The following is an 18900-nucleotide window of genomic DNA, read 5'->3' as shown; positions in this document are numbered from 1 at the left end:
AGCTGTCACCCCGTCGTAGTACAGGGAGAACAATGTCCTGACCATCTGGAATGCACTAAAAGCTTGATAGTTGGTCTCATGAAAAGAAAAGCAAAAAAAAAAAAAGAGGCAGCACCCCTCAATATTGCTCTCATCTATCCCAAGAGGGATAGATTTTGTCAACCTGTTACATGGTGGCCATAGTTAAAATTCAGCTAAAGCAGGGAATGAAGTTGCACAAGTGGTCCTCTAGTGGCCTTTGACCCACTGTCTACAATTTGATAAATATGCCATTGCAGACAAGGTTACTCTACACCTGTCTAAGGAGGGTACTAGGAGATGGAGGAAAAGGGGAGGCAGCATGAATTCATGTGGAGGTTAATAGCTGGTTGATGGGAAAATGTGAAGATAGTTACAGCTTATGTGCAGTCTTTGCTGTAGTGTTTTTATTGGGGTTTGGGGTAAAACTACTGCATGCATGTTTAGCAGTGCTGAAATCACACCCTCGTTTGCCAGTGCAGATGTAGCCTGTAAATGGAAAGCCACTCCAAAGTCTTTTTTGTTATAATCTCCAATGACCTTTGGAGAAAAACATACTCTGCTTAGTGACTATCAAAGCACAAATTCCCTGAGCCCTAGTTACATAACTATCCTGGTTTAAGATAGCCTGCTCTCACAAGCAAGGCCCACCTCACAGATGGGAGGGAAAGTGACACACACCAAAAATGGGTTCAGATAAGGAGTGTTTAATGAACTGATACAAGGTACCTTAGGCTGTTTCACAGAAAAGGACAGCAGAAGCAGCAGCAGAAACCGCGGATAAAACAAATTCCTCCATTCTGCAAGTCCACAGCCAGCCCAGCAGAAAAGACCAATACCCCAAAAATGGAAACAGGAGCAGCAACTGGAAAGAGGAAACCTCTCACGTTACAATCCGAACCACAAGCCCCAGAGTAGTTTGCTATGGCCGGCACTTTCACTTTAAAGGTGGCATGATGTCAGTATGGTGTTTGAATACTCATCAGCAGATTCAACGGAACCCATGATAATAACCCACCATTTAAAAGACACAATTTAGTTATAAAGTTCACATTAAAAGCTGCATCACAGTTCCTCCACGGATGGTGGTGGGGTGTTTTCTATGCGGTTGGATTTTAGTGGTGTAGCTATACTTTATTCTCGGGGTGTTGGGATGTTTTTGGTAGCTAGATGGGGGTTATTATTAACTCTTTTTGTGGTGCGGGAGTTGGTACGGGGGCTATCTTATGGAGCTATTCGGGTGGTTTAGGGGTATAACAGAGAATAGTTTAGTTTAGAATACCAACTTTGGGAGTTGGAGGCGAAGGTTCGAGTCCTTTTTTTTTATGAGTTGCGGTTTTATGTGCAAGTTTGGTGAAAGAGATATGTTAATGTTTAGTTGGGGGTTATTAGGGGGATTTTTCTAATGGGTAATGTGATAAAATTGTGATTGTAAGTTACGAACGATGACGTTGAAGAGGTAGGGGGATTCGGGGTTAAAGAAATGGATCGATGACGATCGATAAACGAATGAAGGAATGAACGAATATGAAATTTTCATTAGGGCGACTTCAGCGGTAAATGAACGATGAAACGAACGAACGAAAAAAGAAAAAAAACGATGATGATTCGTGAAAATTTTTTAGGCAAAACGCCTAGTGTTGTTTTGCGATACTAAGGGAAATCAGAGGAAATGAAGATATCAAGTCCAACTTGTCACTCAAGTCACTCATGACTACTAAACCATGGCACCAAGTGCCACATCCAGTCCCCTCTTGAACACCTCCAGGGATGGTGACTCCACCACCTCCCTGGGCAGCACATTCCAACAGCTAACAACTCTCTCCGTGAAGAACTTTCTCCTCACCTCGAGCCTAAACCTCCCCTGGCGCAGCTTGAGACTGTGTCCTCTTGTTCTGGTGCTGATTTCTGGGAGAAGACACCAAGCCCCTCCTGGCTACAACCTCCCTTCAGGTAGTTGTAGACAGCAATGAGGTCACCCCTGAGCCTCCTGTACTCCAGGCTAAACAACCCCACCTCCTTCATCCTCTCCTCATAGGGTTTGTGTTTGAGGCCTCTCACCAGCCTCGTTGCCCTTCTCTGGCACGTTCAAGTGTCTCAACGTCCTTCTTAAGTTGAGGAGCCCAGAACTGGACACAGCACTCAAGGTGTGGTCTAACCAGTGCTGAGTACAGGAGCACAATGACTTCCCTGCTCCTGCTGGCCACACTATTCCTGATGCAGGCCAGGATGCCATTGGCCTTCTTGGGCACCTGGGCACACTGCTGGCTCATGTTCAGCTGCTATCAACCAGTACCCCCAGGTCCCTTTCTGCCTGGCTGCTCTCCAGCCACTCTGACCCCAGCCTGTAGCTCTGCATGGGGTTGTTGTGGCCAATGTGTAGAACCTGGCACTTGGACTTGTTGAATGCCATCCTGTTGGACTCTGCCCATCTGTCCAGCCTGTCAAGGTCCTTCTGCAGAGCCTTCTACCCTTTAACAGATCAACTCCTGCTGCCAACTTGGTGTCGTCTGCAAACTTACTAATGGTGGACTCAATCCCCTCATCCAGATCATCAATATAGTGAACAGGATTGGGCCCAGAACTGATCCCTTGGAAACACCACTAGTGGCTGGCCTCCAGCTGGCAGTGGCACCATTCACCACCACTCTCTAGGTATGGCCCTCCAGCCAGTTCCTAACCCAGCACAGAGTGGTCCTGTCCAAGCCACAGGCTGCCAGCTTGGCCAGGAGTTTGCTGTGGGGAACAGTGCCAAAGGCTTTGCTGAAGTCCAGGCAGACTACATCCACAGCCTGCCCCACATCCACCAGGCTGTCACCTGAGCATAGAAGGAGATCAGGTTGGTGAGGCAGGACCTGTCCTTCCTGAATCCATCTTGGCTGGGCCTGATCCCTTGGCCATCCTGCAGGTGTGCAGTGATTGCCCCAAGATGATCTGCTCCATAATATTGCCTGGCACTGAGGTCAGGCTGACAGGCCTGGAGTTTCCAGGTTTCTCCATCCGGCCCTTCCTGTGGATGGGCGTCACATTGTCCAGCTTCCAGTCACCTGGGACCTCTCCAGTGAGCCAGGACTGGTGGTAAATGATGGAGAGAGGCTTGGCCAGCTCATCTGTCAGCTCTCTCAGTACCCTAGGATGGATCCAATCCGGTCCCATCGATTTGTTAGTGTCCAAGTGGCTCAGCAAGTCCTGAACTAATTCCTCATGGAAGTCGGCTACTACACTGCTCCTTGACCCCATCTACTAGTTCAGGAGGCCAGTTGTCCTGAAGTCCTCCTGCCTTGCTGTTGAAAATTGAGGCAAAGAAGGTATTTAGAACCTCAGCCTTTTCCCCATCTTTGGTTACAATATTCCCCTCCAGGTCCAATAAAGAGTGGAGGTTCTTCTTGCCCCTCTTTTTGGCATTCATAGATTTATAAACATGCTTTTTATTATCTTTCACAGCAGTGGCCAGTTTAAGTTCTAACTGGGCTTTTGCCTCTCTAATTTTTCTCCTACATGATCTAACAACATCCTTAAACAACATCCTTAAACAACGTCCTTAAATCTCGAGTTGCCTCCCCCCTTTCCAAAGGTGATATCCCCTCTTTTTTTCCCTTAATTCCTTCAAGAGCTGTTTGCTCATCCAGGCTGGTCGCCTTCCCTGCCGGCTCATCTTTCGGCACATTGGGACAGTCTGTTCCTGTGCCTTCAAGAGCTCCTGTTTGAAGCAGGTCCAACCATCCTGGACCCCCTTGTTCTTAAGGGCTGCTACCCAGGGTAGTCTCCAAATAAGTTGCTTAAACAAGCTGAATTTGCCCTCCAGAAGTCCAAGGTGAGGGTTCTGTTACTGCTCCTCCCTATTTCCCTGCATATTGAAAACTCCACTATCTCCTGATCACTGCACCCTAGATAGCCTCCTACCATTACATCTCCCACCAGCCCTTCTCTTTTTGAGAACCACAGATCAAGCAGAGCCTGACCCTGGTAGGCTCACTTAGCAGCTGCATCAGAAAGTTGTCCTCCATACACTCCAAGAACCTTCTGGACTGCCTCCTCTCTGCTGAATTAAGTTCCCAGCAGATGTCTGGCAGGTTAAAGTCACCCACAAGGACAAGATCTGATGATCCTGAGACAACTTCCAGTTACTTATAGAATATTTCATCTGCCTCCTCATCCTGGTTGGGTGGTCTATAACAGACTCCAACCAGGATGTCAGTTTTGTGCGGCCTCCCTCTGATTTTAACCCACAGGCACTCAATCCTTTCATCCTCTACCTCAAGTTCTGAGGCATCAAGAGAATCCCTAATGTACAGGGCCACCCCTCCTCCTCTTCTCCCTCGCCTGTCTCTCCTAAAGAGCTTGTAACCCCAGTGCAGTACTCCAATTATGTGACTTGTCCCACCGTGTTTCTGTAATGGCAATTATATTGTAGTCTTCCTGGTGGACCAAGACTTCCAGTTCCTCTTGTTTTTTACCCATACTGCGTGCATTGGTGTACATACACTTTAGTTGGGCTGTTGATTTCTCAATTAACCCTAATTTCTGTCTCACTCTCTCCTCTTCAGGGAGACTGATTTCCTCACCCACCCCCTTCAGACCTAGTTTAAAGCCCTCCCAATGAGCCCTGCCAACTCCAATGCTAGTACCCTCTTGCCCTTTCTAGATAAATTCACCTCATCAAGGTCCAGCAGATCAGGTGCAGTAAAAGTTGCCCCTTGATCAAAAAACCCAAAATTCTGTTGCTGGCACCATCCCTTGAGCCAATTGTTGATGGTGTGGGTTCTCCCGTTCCTCTCAGTGTACACCACTGCCACTGAGGGAACTGAGCAGAACACCAATTGACCAAATGGTGCCGAATAAAAAGTAAGAATGTTATGAAGAGTAGCTGTGAATGCTAATTCCTGTACTTGGAGAATTAATACTGATGATGAGCAGCATCAAAGATAAGTTATGCATCAAAAATAATCTCATATATCAATCCTTGGCTTTCTCAAGATTATATTGATGTTGCCAAAATCCGAAGTGCTGGGATCATGCATGCACAAGAATATTGCTTGAAACCTAGCAATTTGTTGTATAAAACCACTTCACACAGGATTTCTGAAGATTTTTTTTCTGCACACTTCTAAGCATCCATCTGTATTTTTTGTTTCTCTGTCAGTCTTTTAATGTTCTCAGCACAGGTGGAATCAGTTTTAGGTTACAGACTTCACTGTTGCTTCCACTGATGTTATTGTACAAGTATCTGCTTTAGTATGAGCTTACAAAGGACTGACTGTTGTTTTGAAAATAAATCATCTCTATTCATATATTTTATTTTAATAAAACATTGGAAACACAACTATTTTACTTGAATACTTTATACCATACTTTGAATATCTAAGACCTTTCTTGGCTATGTTAAAAAATGGGCACTTCTGAAAAATGGATGTATTCCCCAAAGAAGAGTTGAACTTGTCTAGTTCCTAATCCTGAAATTACCAATGCATGTAGTTCAGAATACAAACACTTCCCTTGTAATCACGTGGAGAATGGTATGGTGAATCATGGCCTTTGTTATGTCTCAATTCAGAAGTCTGGAAGGAGATGTCACTCTTTTGAACATTCCCATGAGTGAAATTAAGACACAAACAAGGTCAGATATCAAAATGATACTATTTACTACTTACAAACAAAGCAGAGATGGAAAAGAAAAGGGAGAGAGAGAGAATGGAGGCAGAAAGAGCTGGAAAGACAGACTTTGTTACAAACCAACCAGAAAGAAAGTAAAGAAAAGGGAGAGAGAGAAAGTGGAAAGAGTGGGAGAAATGGTTACCACCTCAGGTTCTGTCTTTGGTGATGGCGCTAGACATTCCTGGGCTGCTGCCTCCAGCCTGAGATGGAGGTGACTTTCCCCCATGCTAAGGTGGCATAACTCAGGATTTTTATACCATTCCCGGTTCCTTCATTGTAGCTCCACCTGGCCCATGCCCTTGTCACATTACGATGAATATGTGACTTCCAGGTGCCTCCTAGTGGGCTTACAGCTGTTGGCACTGAACGACCTCCGCCTCTCATAGCCATCCACCACATCCCCTGGACAATTGCTATCTTGGTGGGCAGAGCTGCTGCATCAGGCCAGTCATTCACTACAGTCTTACCTTTGTTGAGACACTTCGCACTTTCTTAATGTAATCATCATGTTCACAAAGTGATTTTCGTGTAATTAATAATAATGATCATTTTTTCTTCTCCTTAGAGAGTATTGCATCAAAACAGTAGTTTTTGCAGTACAGATTTTCATAGGAAAACAAATTTTTTTCATTCCAAGTGTTTTCTGTCTGAAGGTAAAGAAACATTTTAACCACCTGTTAGTAAATGTTGATTTTACTTTTAGACCAGCTCTTTGTTCTTAAAGAAATAAGAATCTAGGTATGAAATACTATTGACTGGAGTACCACATTCAGTGGCAAAATTCTCGTTGGTTTCAGTATAGATGAGGATTTCACAAGAAACGCTTCTCTATGTATCATGGGCTAGTTCTGGTAGTGTGGAGACTTGCAAGGTACTCACAAAATAAAAAACAACATAAACTCATTCATGCAGAAGTATCAGGATGCAACTTTTTTAACTTTCCAGTCACACACACCTTCTCTAACTGCTTGTCCTGCAAAATAAATAAACCATGAAGAGAAGTGCCCATGTAGATGTTTTGAGGCTTGTATGTGGAAATAACATATGTAATTTTTTTCCTCAAGCCTCACTCAGGCATGATTGAACCCAAGGATGGAAAATAAGCTGCCTAACCAATTTTTCTTTAAAACGTTGAAAAAAACTTTTAAATAAATTCTATATATTCCTGTTAGTGCTCTAATACAAACCATTCTGAAATAAACCAGTATATATATCTGCTGTTTCAGGTTTCACATGCTGTCTTGCATTTCATAGAGATGGCTTTCATTAATACTAAAACTAACCTGATGCATTTTTGGTCAGTAAGCTTTGACCACTCTATTCATCTGTCTGTTGTAAATTGCTTGACAAATACTATTGCTTCATGCTGTTGCATTGCTGTCATGCAGCGTCTTTAAAGATTCAAAAGAGATGGGAAGGCAACAGGTAGGTAATACAGAGATACAGAGATAGGAAGGTAACCGGTAGGTAATACAGAGATAGGAAGGTAACAGGTAGGTAATACAGAGATAGGAAGGTAACAGGTAGGTAATACAGCAGACAGCTCTGTCTCAAGTTAAAATAGCTAAAAGTAACAAGCAGTAAGGTTTGGGTTTTTGTCTTCAGAGTGCAGGTGGAGAGGCCATGAGTGAAAACAAATTTCTGAACACAGACTCCAGCACAGGATCAGTGGAAACAACTGTGAAGCTGTTACCATTTAAAGATCCAAATTTTGTGGTATGTATACTATCTTAACAATTTGAAATCCAGAACTCTTTCAATAAAACATAACCCGTATTAATAATATAAGTGTTAAGAAAATCAGCTTAATGGCCAAGTAAAAGGTTGACAATTTTAAAGAAATTCACCTCAAGTCAACGCCACAGTGTATGGTCCAAAGCACACTATTTTGTAGAATGAAAATGGTGTTGGCCCAGAGGCAAAGCTATTATATTAATTTCTGAAGCAGTCAGAGAACCTACCAGATCAAGGTAAGTGCAGAATTTTTATGGTGTGGTATATCACAAACTAACACAGCTAGAGAGGAGCAAATAATACCACCATGAAAGTAGGAATCCCAACTCCCAGTGTATAGCCAAGGCAAGCTGCAAAGCAGTTGCACTAGAAATCAGCCAGAGAATCATTAGCAACTGGCATTTTGCTCCTGTCTTGATCCATGAAACTTAACAGTCCTGTGGTGTCCTTCCACTAATTTAGAAGACTGCTAGATTCAGGTGAAAACCCTTCGTGCTTCCCAGAATCCTGGCCTGCTGGCATTCAGAAGCCATGGAAACTCTGACAGCTGATGAAATACAGGCTGCTAAAGCACTCTGAAGTTTATGTTGGGGAAGAAAGTGAAGAAAAACTACAGCTAGTAATGCTGAGTTTTGGGGTGGGGTTTTTTTGTTTGGTTTTGTCTTGCTATGCCAGGGTGAACTCATTGATACACTCTACAAATACTTTTTAGACAAGCAAACTTCTCAGGCTGCTGGTCTTAAGCCAGTACTTAGAAAAAAAAGATTTTATGCCACATTTCATTCTATATGATAGAATATCCATGTGTAAGGTACAAAAGCATGAAACCTGAGTAATTGGGCATCACACAGCTCACTAAGCACAGGTCTGGCATTGAGTATAAAAATTAATCTCTGACTTGCAAGTTGCTCTGTGTCTGCTTTGCAGATGACTTCTGTCACAAGAGGGGCATTCAAATGATTCTGTACCTTGCTCACTAATCCTCCAGTGAGCACCAGCTTCTTTAAGAAATGATGCTTATTTGAAAAGCTAAGTTTCACCCAGAATCATTCCCTGTAGCTTCTGTATAGGATTAAATAGCTATGAGGCCTGTGCTGATCCTTAAGTTTCTAGAGGGACATCATGGTTTTGAAAGAGTCAATACTAATGTCTGCATGCTTGAATTAATGATGAATGTACAGAGCCTTTAGCAACGGCTCCAGAAATAATAGGCAGTTATAATAAAACCAGGAAATTGTCCCCTCCAATACAGTAACTAATTATTAAAAAAAATGTATTGGTTTTTAACTAGCTTTTTGTTGCTATGAACTGGTAGTAACAACTTTGATGACTTTTTCCATCCTTACAGCCTAATTTGCCTTAAAAGAAAGAAAAGAACTCGAGTAACGTCTCTCTCTCTATTATCTCACTGCAGAGGATAGGCTTAAAAGCAGAGAAGAAGGAAGACATTACCTTTTCCTAAACTTCCTGAATGAAATCTACATCCCTTGGCATTTGGGAAGGGGAAGGAGACTGGACAACTGTGTAGAGCAATGAATATCTCCACCTGTCCTAGCTCCAGGTTCCCCTGAACTTGACTAGTGCAGAGGTAGTTTAGTTCACTTGTGCTTGGCAGTCATAGCCTTTTGATTTTAGATATGTAAGGTGATAGTCAGCCCCGTTTCTAGGAGGCTTAAGTTCATATAAACCAAATAGCTGCTTTTGAAAAACCAGATTACTGGAAAAAAAAAATTCTGGGGCAAATTCATGTACTAAATTTGAATTGGTAATGTGGTAGTACATCTATTTTTAGCTTGTATTCCAGCAATCTCTGCCTTGACAATGATCTCTAGATTTGTCACCTTAACTCTAGAGGTGTTACCCTCAGAGCCAACATTTGAATGTACTTTGTATATGCATTTTCAAAACTCAGTACATCATCAGTTCATAAGCTTCTTTTCTGAATATATCCCATGTCTAAAGATAAAATCTTTCTCACTGAATCCTTTCTTCCTATCATCTTCAGTAATTTAACAGGCTAATTTATAAACCAATCACAGCAAAAGTGTGTTTGAATAAGTTTGATGGGTTTTGATGAGGCTGATATGGTAGGTAGTAATTACTAACAGAAATAACAACTTCCCAATTGCATGAACATTTTCTTTTCTGAAGTAAAGCTGTAAATCTGTGTCCTTTGATCATTTGGAAGTAGTACTGTATGTTGTGCAACTTCTGTCTCTCAAGAAGTGACATAAAAAAATTAATCTGTAGTAATCACATTTGATAATTGAAAGTGCTATTAGAGTACCTGTGGCAAGCCTTCTGTTAGTGTAACTTTCAAAATGCAAAACTGTCTTGGCAGCCAACAACAGTTATTACTCTTTTTTCTATTCTATCATTTGAAAGAAAAATAAAATTTCCAGAAGGTTTCTCATAGTATTCACTATGTTTTGCAAGATCAGTTGGTTTTCTACATTCATGGATAATTTGTAAAAGAGCTAGAGCTGCAGCTGTAATATGCCATAAAAAGGAGAGGGAAAATTTAGCTTTGTAATCACAGTTTTACACACAATTTAATAGTAATAGGTTTTAATGCTATGGGAAGTACAAACAGAATCCTGTACTCTCAGGCTAAACCTAACCACATTGATTTTCTATTTCCATGTAAGAAGTAGATTTTAATTTCCTTCAGTTAATCATAAACATGCTTAACTGACAGTCCAAAAAGCTTTGTTTTTTCTTGTAGCCTGCTGAAGTGAGTGAATCCTAAGTGAGGATAACAAATGGTTCATGACAAGATGAGGCATATAAGAAAGACTATGAAATAGAATTTTCATGCTCTGAAGTAGTATTCTTTATTTTGTTTTCCTCTAAGCATCATATTTTTAATTTTAGCATTCCGGCATTGGTGGAGCAGCAGCTGGCAAGAAGAACAGGACTTGGAAGAACCTAAAACAAATTCTTGCTTCTGAAAGGGCATTGCCATGGCAACTAAATGATCCTAGCTGTAAGCTGCTTAGATGTTTTACATGTATTTATAAATAATAAAATCCACACAAATAACTTTCTTTACAACAAAACTAAATAATTTCATCATCATGTAGTATCCTGCTTGAACAGGATCCAATAATACATGTAAGACAAGTCCAGTCACACTCTCCAGACCTGAGTAAAAAGTAAAGGAAAGCAAACAATTTGTAGTGTTGTGAGAATGTTCAAATACATTTTGGGATAGAATTTACTGAAGAAAATGTGTTTATCCAGGTCAGACACTCCTTATTTCAGTCAGGTTTTTGTCACCCTCACTGCTGAGGAGCTCACTCATCTTTATACTGCCCAAACGTCTTCTGATGGGTGTCTCCTGCTTAGTTAGCTATTTTTAAAGTATTTTGAAATAGATTCTGCTAAACCACATAACTGCAGTATCTTAGATTTAAATCCAAGCTTCCCACCTAACTCTTTATCCTAGTTTCTTGGGAGATTTAAATCCTACATTCGCTATTTAGTTCAACACAGCTGAAACTACATTATTAAGAGTCCTGATTAGTAGTCTTAGCTGGTGTGCATCTACAGGAGCAGAGTTACAGCAGCAATCTTACTCTCTCTCTATATATGGGTATACTAGATCTACTCATAAAGTAAGATACTGTTGAACGTAGCTGGATGCAGAATAGGATCCTCTGATTTTACTTAAGCAAGTGGAGGCATTTCAGAATCAAGCATATGCATACATGTTTTGTCAGACTTGGTGCTTTATCCAAAAGTAGCTTCCCATTTCTTAAAGTGATTTAGACACAACTGTTACAGAAAAAATCCTGTTCTATCTGACAATCTGCTGCTGATGCTATTTCTTTGCAACCATAAATGTGCAAGAATGTTTTTTTAAGAAGGTGGGAAAAGAAATTCAGTTGCATATTTAAAACCAGCTGTCTGTGGAATTAGTGTCTTTTTAGTTGCGAGATGATGAACTAGAAATCTGATATGGATGGAACATTTGAATTGATCATAGCATCTGAATGAGGTGCAAAGGAGATCAGGAAGGAGGAAAGAAGTGGGTCAGGTGCAAGATATTTTTTTAAAGATCCAGAATTGAGGATTTAACTACCTAAACATACCAACTGTATCTTAAAAATGTTGATGAATGGAAGTTGCTATCTAAAGGACACCAAAGAACAGCAATTTTACATCACTTAATTTAAGCATTCAGACAATTTTATAGGTCATTGACTGGGCTTAAAGAGGTACATGCTTAAAGATTTAACTAATTTAAAAGATTACTTTGCTTTTCTGGTTTATAGTGTTTCAGAGCTGCAATGTTGAGCTACGTTTCATGGACTTAACATACCACATGTGCCTGATAATGGCTATTCTTTGCAAATAATTGACTGCAAGGGAATTCATTAAGATTTGGAATAAATCAACATATTTCAAATAGCTGTCACATTCTTCCTTTAAGGAAGGGAAGTTCCGCTTACCGAACTCCTTGTATTAGAGAGATGAGCAGAATCAGACTGTTGGTTATGGGGCTAACAGGCTAAATGTTTTCAGAGATAATTCTGCTTCATATCTCTTTACCGTAGCATTGCTAGTTAATAAAAAAGTAGAGGCAGCATTTAAAAAATGTTACCTATTTACATTTGGGGTTGACATTTTAAAATATGTATAGCACACTAAATTTATAATTTTTTTTTTTTCTCTCTAGATTTTAATATTGATGCTCCTCCTTCCTTTAAGCCTGCCAAGAAGTATTCAGACATTTCAGGACTTCCAGTAAGTACTTTTTTTACCAATAAGTATTTTAGTTTTCTTTTCAAAACTTTCCTCTCACTTTTCACAGTAAAATAAAGCTGGTGCATGTTTTTGCAAAAGATGTGCTTACTGTGGTATCTATTCAGCCTTGAGCTTAATAGTTGTCCAGTGATTTAGTGCCAAACCCCTGCAGTGTCTGCATTGTTCCCCATCATTTCTGATTCTTTAGATTGTTTACAATGAAAGCTGGTAGCACAGTCTCCATGACTGCTAACTTTACCAAGCTTTAACCACACACAGACTAAAAGTTTCCGTGATGAGTGTTTGTGTCGGTGTGAGCTGAAATTCCCCCTCCACCAACAATAACCAGGCTAGCTCAGTCTGGAAGCAAATGAAAAGCTGTATTTACAAGCAGAGTCTACAATCTACAATGAAATGCAATGAATATGTACAAATATACAAAATTCACAACATTTACAAATATATACAATCAACAGAAAAGCACAACCGATCTCCCTTTGCTTCCCCCCAAAGGGACCCTCCCAAAGGGGTCTCCCTCTCCCAGGAGCTTCCCCCCCAGACCCACCTGGACAGAGAAGCAGAGTTAGTTAAGCAGAAAGTTGTTAACTTAGCTGCCAAGGTCAGTACGTGTTATCTTCAGCCAGAAGAGAAGAAGAAACAGCAGCCAGACAGCCCAGCAACTGCCCCCACTGCAGAACGCAGAATGTGCAGAATGCCTACTTTGTTTTGGGTAATAGTTCTTAAACATTTCTATCTATCCAATGGAAGTGTTTAGGACAATCATTATTTTGCTTTCTTACACCCAATAGTGACTTATTTACATTCTTTCACTTTCTCTGTTCTGAACTTTGCAAGGAAAAATTAAAAAGACAGTTTCAAACCATCACAGTGTTTGTATTTCGTTATATCTTTAGAGAAAGTTTTAAAAAGATGGCCCAGCAATTCCCAAGCATGGGATTAGGCAAAGTTATATTGATTGTCCCAGGTTAAAGCCCCCCCCAGCTGGTTATCATTGCTCCCAAACTTTTCCTCAAACAAGTCAACCTGAGTCAGACACTCGGCTGGGGCTTTGGAGTTTGGCAGATGTATCGCCGATGTGTCACAGATGGGCTGTTTTCTGCATAATTTTGTTCAAGTAAAAATAACTTCGATATGTGTTGCACACAAATGTCTTTCTAGTTATATTTTGGCACCTGAATTCCCTAGAGAGTCTATTGGCACAAAACAGGAGTAAAGCACTTGAGTTCTGCTCAACAATTTTTGTATATGCTGCTAACACTGTTCCTATGTGATATGCATGTTTTTACTTAAAACAAAACAATTGTTAGTAACAGTGTATCTTTCCACATTTTTCACCTGCATCCGCCAGTGATTTATTTTGTAGAAGCCTTTATTACAAGTAAAATGAATAGGAATGTTGTATTTTGGACTGTAAGTAGGGTTAAGTAATAGTTACACTAAATAACTACACTATTGAAAACTTTTAACATCAAAGATCCTTACTCAGAATTTCTCAGTCCCTTCCTCCAGTTTGATCTGTCTCTCATTCACAAGGCACTAGTCCATCCCACAGGCTTTATATCCCCTCTTAGAAGTGCCTGTAAATACCCACATTTGCTGTAATCCTGCACATCCTAATATTTGAGTTCTTAATTTGGTAGATTTTTTTTTTTTTTTTGTAAGTAACACGTTTAAATAAGCCACCTAGGAGGTGGTATGTTTCCAGCTTGTGCCTTTGAGTATGGTGTGGAAATGGAGTGAGTTGATTTGATTGAGGCTGGTACCCTTTGGTGTTCAAGAGGGAATGGGAAAGCAACATCTACCTCACAGATGGAATGGCGGACAGCAAGTAGAAGAGATTGCTTACAACCCCAGGGAAATTCCAGTCAGGGAGACTTACAGTCTTATACTTGGAAGAGTACGCTTTGATATCATACCAACTTGTTTTCATCCAAGGCCCAGGAGTCAGCTGAATAAAAACTTTGCATAAGTACCCTTATGCTATATGTAAAGATGCAGTGGATTGAGGAAGAGGGGATAGGGGAAAATGTGAAATAAAACAAGTTGCACCAAAATAGCAAAAATTCCATTCTGGGTCAGTTAATGGTTAGTGTTTCCTGTCTTCTCCCCTTAGAGCTGCATTCACACCAGGTGTTACTGGAGTTGCTGCAACATCTCTGGCCTTTAATGGACTAAAGTAGGTCAGAAGGTATAAGGACATAAGTCCCTTTCATTGCCCCATCTCCAAAAAACCAAAATAATGCTTTCCAGCACTGACCTTTGGTGCATTTCAAAACTATTCAGCCATTGCACCTATAGTGAGATAATGATGCAGGTGATAGATGTGAGTGCAGATCAGGTTCTTACCAGCTAAAAGTTAGTTTAGCCACAGGAAACAGAAGTCTTCCTGTAAATTCCTCACTTATTCTTTACCAGCTTCTCCTTTCCATCAATATTCTGACTATTCTAGCTCTGTCCTAGCTCAATACTCTCCTGTAGATATAAACCCATTCAGTGCAGCTTTTGTTTCCTTTCCACCTTTTTTTCCCTTAATTTTCCATCCTCTAATTGCATTGTGAGACAAGTTTCTTTTTTTACCTGGCCTGCAAGGTTACTCTAGACTATAATAAAAGTACTGTCTTTAAAAAAAAAAACCTTTCTTAAGATAACTGAGACAGCACGTCCTTTAAATTGGTGAGCTAGAAATGTTTCCTAAGAAGCATGAACTATATTTTCAAGATAATTTCCCAGTAGGAAGATACGTAGGGTAATAGAATATTTTAGAAATCTGGTATAACAAAAATGTCCCTGTATTTTCTGTGTAAAATTCTAAGTGTTTGTGTAAGAATATATTTTCAGTGGGAATGCTGGATTCCATGTGGGAAAAAAAGTAAACTTCTTAAGTATGAAAATAGAGAAGTATATTAAAGCACTCCCATCAGTATGCTTGCAGTTTTATTAAACACCACACTGATGCTCTTCTCTTTCTATGTGTAACACAAATGAAATTAAATTTACCAATGGTCTAAGAAGAGCAGCCAATTTATATTTGTAAGGCAGCTTAGAATTCAGAAGCTGCTCACTGTATTGACATTGCAAAACAAAAATTAGGTTTCCAGATTTGCATGATGAGTATTTAGGCATTTTAATGTGCAAACCAAAGTAATTTATTATAAAGCAGATAAACCCCCCTCCAAACCTTCAAATGTTTGTATTTGTCTTATTTTTCTGGAAATGGATCAGCCTTGTTACTATAGAAACAGACTGAGATAACTCATTTATTGTATTTTAAAAAGCATGTATCTATCTATACATGATAGTTCTTATTTGCAAAATCACCTTACTTTCCTAATATGTTTTAATTATTGCTGAATTAGTGGTAAAGTTTGCTTTCAGATTGAAGTCGTGGCATAAATGTGTTGTTACCATACGTTAGTGTGTGCAAACATCACAGCCCAGTATGAAGCATCAGAATAGTGAAGAACTGCCATAATACTTTTTGCCTACATTGGTGCACAATACAAATTGCAGATATTGTTTGAGCAGTTTGTTACACAATCACACACATTTAAAAAGCAGTCTACTTGGCTGGGTTTTTCTTGCATGAGAACAGATTTAAACTGTGAAATAAGAATAAATTTATGCCTGCTGTAACCATAAAGTTACTACTAGGGATAAATTTACCCCTAATGTCCTAACTCTGCCATTTGTTTGAAAATGAATTGGTGGCTTGACTGTTAGCTGACTACATTTAGTTAATCTTGTAGTATTTCTTTGTAATGAAACAAGCTACAAATAACAACTTTCTGCTAAGTCTTGTCAGTCCAGGCAATCAATCGGATTGTTACCATGGTCAACAGATCCTTTACAATATAAAAATGGTAGAGGGTTCTGCACTTTGACTGTATGTATGGAGGGAATGATCCAGCTCTAATTGGCCTTTTATTTTTATTAGTGACATCTTAAGGGATCTCAGCTGCCTCTGCCTTGCAGCCTGCCACCATTTTTTGTTAAAGAAATGTGCAAATGACACTTACCCACCCTTGGCAGGCACTTGGTAATCCAATGATGAACAGGTGGTGAATGTCCTGGAGGCTGAAGGTGGAGAGGCAATACCCTTAAACCTGCCATCTTCCAGTCTAGCCTTCTGTGCTGCCCCCAGGCTCATCTGAGTTCAAGGTTTCTGTAACAGTAGTGAAGGGAAGAGGATGGCAGGAAACTGACATTGCTCCCAGGCACCCAGGGTCCAAATGTAGCACAGGATACAAAGGTAGCCCAGTGTTAGCTGTCCAGGCTGCTATCCTGAGAGCAGGCATCTGTAAACAAAGCACCATGCACAGCTGAAATTTCTGGTTTCTCACAGAACTATAATCTTTAAACTAAATTAACAGCTAAGTTATATGCAGGAAGAGAAAATAAGTCCAAAGCTATCAGAACACCTGTAATTCAGCCTCTTTGTGGGTAATTTATTGGCAGCAGAGCAACACTTTGGAGACCTGCCTCAAGAGAGACTGCACAAGGCACAGAGTTGCTAGGGTCAGTTTAGAGAGTTGAGGAATTTCTTATGCACTTTGTTTTACATGAAATGGTTTGAGCCCTCTCCTAATTTTAGTGCATTTCTACTGTGATTTTATAGGGATCTATTAACATCTCAAAATTTCTGACAAGGAAAAAAAAAAAGTATAATAAACTTTTGGTCACATGGTAGAACAGCAGTGTTGCTACTGGGAAAAGAAACTCACCATTTTGTGGTCTTGAGATTAGAGACTTTTTTAGTATTCTGGTTCAAAATTTTATCTGAATAGCATCTCTGCCATTGTTTCTTTTTCAGGCAAATTACACAGATCCTCAGAGCAAGCTCAGATTTAGTACTATAGAAGAATTTTCCTATATTCGGATGCTCCCTTCGGATGTGGTGACAGGATACCTTGCTCTAAGGAAGGCGACAAGTATTGTTTCCTGAAAAGACCAAATGTTGTATATCTCTTGTGAACAGTGCTAAGTTTGAGAATCGTGATGGAAACTGACTGCAGGACTGAGGTTCATTAAAACTATGTATGGATTTTTTACATCTGGAAGGAGTTGATGATACATGGATTTAAAGAACATCTGAATTTCATTTTGGTAAATGCTGATATCTGTTAGTTTGCCAGATTGTAAGCAATTTGTTTTGGTGAACGCAATACCTTAGACCTTAAAGATATGCATCTGCACCATAGTGTCTGAGTTAGATTCATTTTTGTAGTGGGAGGATTTCATCTACACCCTGTATATTTTATGTACTGCTCTGTCTCAGAATAAACAGTCATTTGAATGAAGGAAAAAGTACCGAGATACTTGCCTTGCCAGATGAGCTGTCCACTTGCTTATGAGGAGGTTTAACCCCATGTGTAAAATGAAGCTAAAATACCTAGTAAGTGCTGCTGTTGTAATGACTGTTTACAGTACTGAGCACTGTGGAAGTGAACAGCTTCACACAAATATTTCTATTGAAGAGATGTCAGCACAAATAAAGTTAGACTCCAACTTGTTTTCAAAATATCTTAATTGATATGGATAGCAGCATCGAATCAAATCACCAGGTAGCTCTTAAATGGGACAATTTGTAGCCGAGTGCTTCATTTCACCACTTGACTATTTTTCTGCCTTTCCTAGTTATTACAATATTAATACTAATTAGTACTGAAAAGTACTAATTTCTCAGACTTTTTCAAAACAATGCTAAAACCCCACAAATTCCTCTGTATGGTGGCATTCTGACATCCAAATTGTCTTCAGCAAAGCAAGACCTCCTACGTTAGTACACTGAACTTTGCACCATGAGGTACCAAAAGAATAACTGATAATAATTGAATGTTATCACCATTTTTAGATGAAGGAGACTGAAGGAGAGTTTGGACTCTGTCCCATAGCAGGAAGCTGAGGACAGGAAAGATCTAGTGACCAGCATCTAGTTGTTCAGTCCAACTAGATTCTTTTTTGGGAACAGCACATGGACCTGCTGCTCTTATCAGTGAGTCTGTGAGAGAACTGAGCAAAGTCAAGAGCTCAATTTGTGCCATGGAGTATTCCAATGTGTGTTTTAAAAGAAACTAAAATTGAGAAGTGCATTTATACTTAGAAGTACTTATGTGACATTATCTAGATAAATAAGCTGAATTGAAAAGAGGATGAAAGACATTTTAAAAGAGAAGCAGTGATACATACCATTTCTGACTTGGGCAGAGTGTGTTTTGACTAATAGTACTGTCACATCTGTAAAGCAGAAAGCCAGCAGTCAGGGTGAAGGCCACTTTGTTCAAGCGTAACTGTTACTGTCTGTGAAATATCACCTGAATGCATTCCTTAATGCAGATCACAGATGGCTTCAACCTCACAGACATCTGCATTAATACGTTCCTCCTCTGTTACCCCTCTAACAGCTTCTGGCACACCATTTGCTAAGCTCTCACAGAAATCCCACTGACATTAATGGGAAGTGTGATAGTGTGGCCTTGTGTGCAGATGCTCCCAGCCCCGTGTGTGTGTCAGCGGGAACAGGGGGTGAACGTATTCCACTGTGCCCGTGGCACTGTCTGCGCATTTGCTGTTGCATTCTGATTGGGAGCATAGGAATAATTTCTCTGTTACCCCGCTAAAACAGAACAACATGAATAATGGCACAACAATGAGAACTGGTATAAGATGCGTCTGCAAGGAGCCTTTGGTGGCAACCTGCAACAAGTTACAAAGCTACGTGATTCG

The 18900-nt window shown here is 40.1% G+C and overlaps 1 protein-coding gene across 1 annotated transcript in view; it reads left to right on the top strand.

Annotated features, from left to right (window-relative positions):
* The window catches only part of INO80C (INO80 complex subunit C), a 32869-nt gene extending 15469 nt beyond the window's left edge, over window positions 1–17400 (top strand). Inside the window, exons 2-5 of the mRNA XM_054381840.1 lie at window positions 7279–7389; window positions 10282–10393; window positions 12089–12156; window positions 16988–17400. Coding sequence (XP_054237815.1) covers window positions 7279–7389; window positions 10282–10393; window positions 12089–12156; window positions 16988–17119 — 423 coding nt within the window. The 3' untranslated portion in view covers window positions 17120–17400. The remainder of the gene's footprint in view (window positions 1–7278; window positions 7390–10281; window positions 10394–12088; window positions 12157–16987) is intronic.
* Window positions 17401–18900: the final 1500 nt, after the last annotated feature.

The sequence above is a fragment of the Indicator indicator genome, chromosome 6, assembly GCF_027791375.1.
Source record: "Indicator indicator isolate 239-I01 chromosome 6, UM_Iind_1.1, whole genome shotgun sequence".
In the NCBI taxonomy this organism is placed as follows: Eukaryota; Metazoa; Chordata; class Aves; order Piciformes; family Indicatoridae; genus Indicator; species Indicator indicator.
The sequence above is the reverse complement of the archived record's forward strand: the minus strand, read 5'-3'. Positions and strand labels throughout refer to the sequence as shown.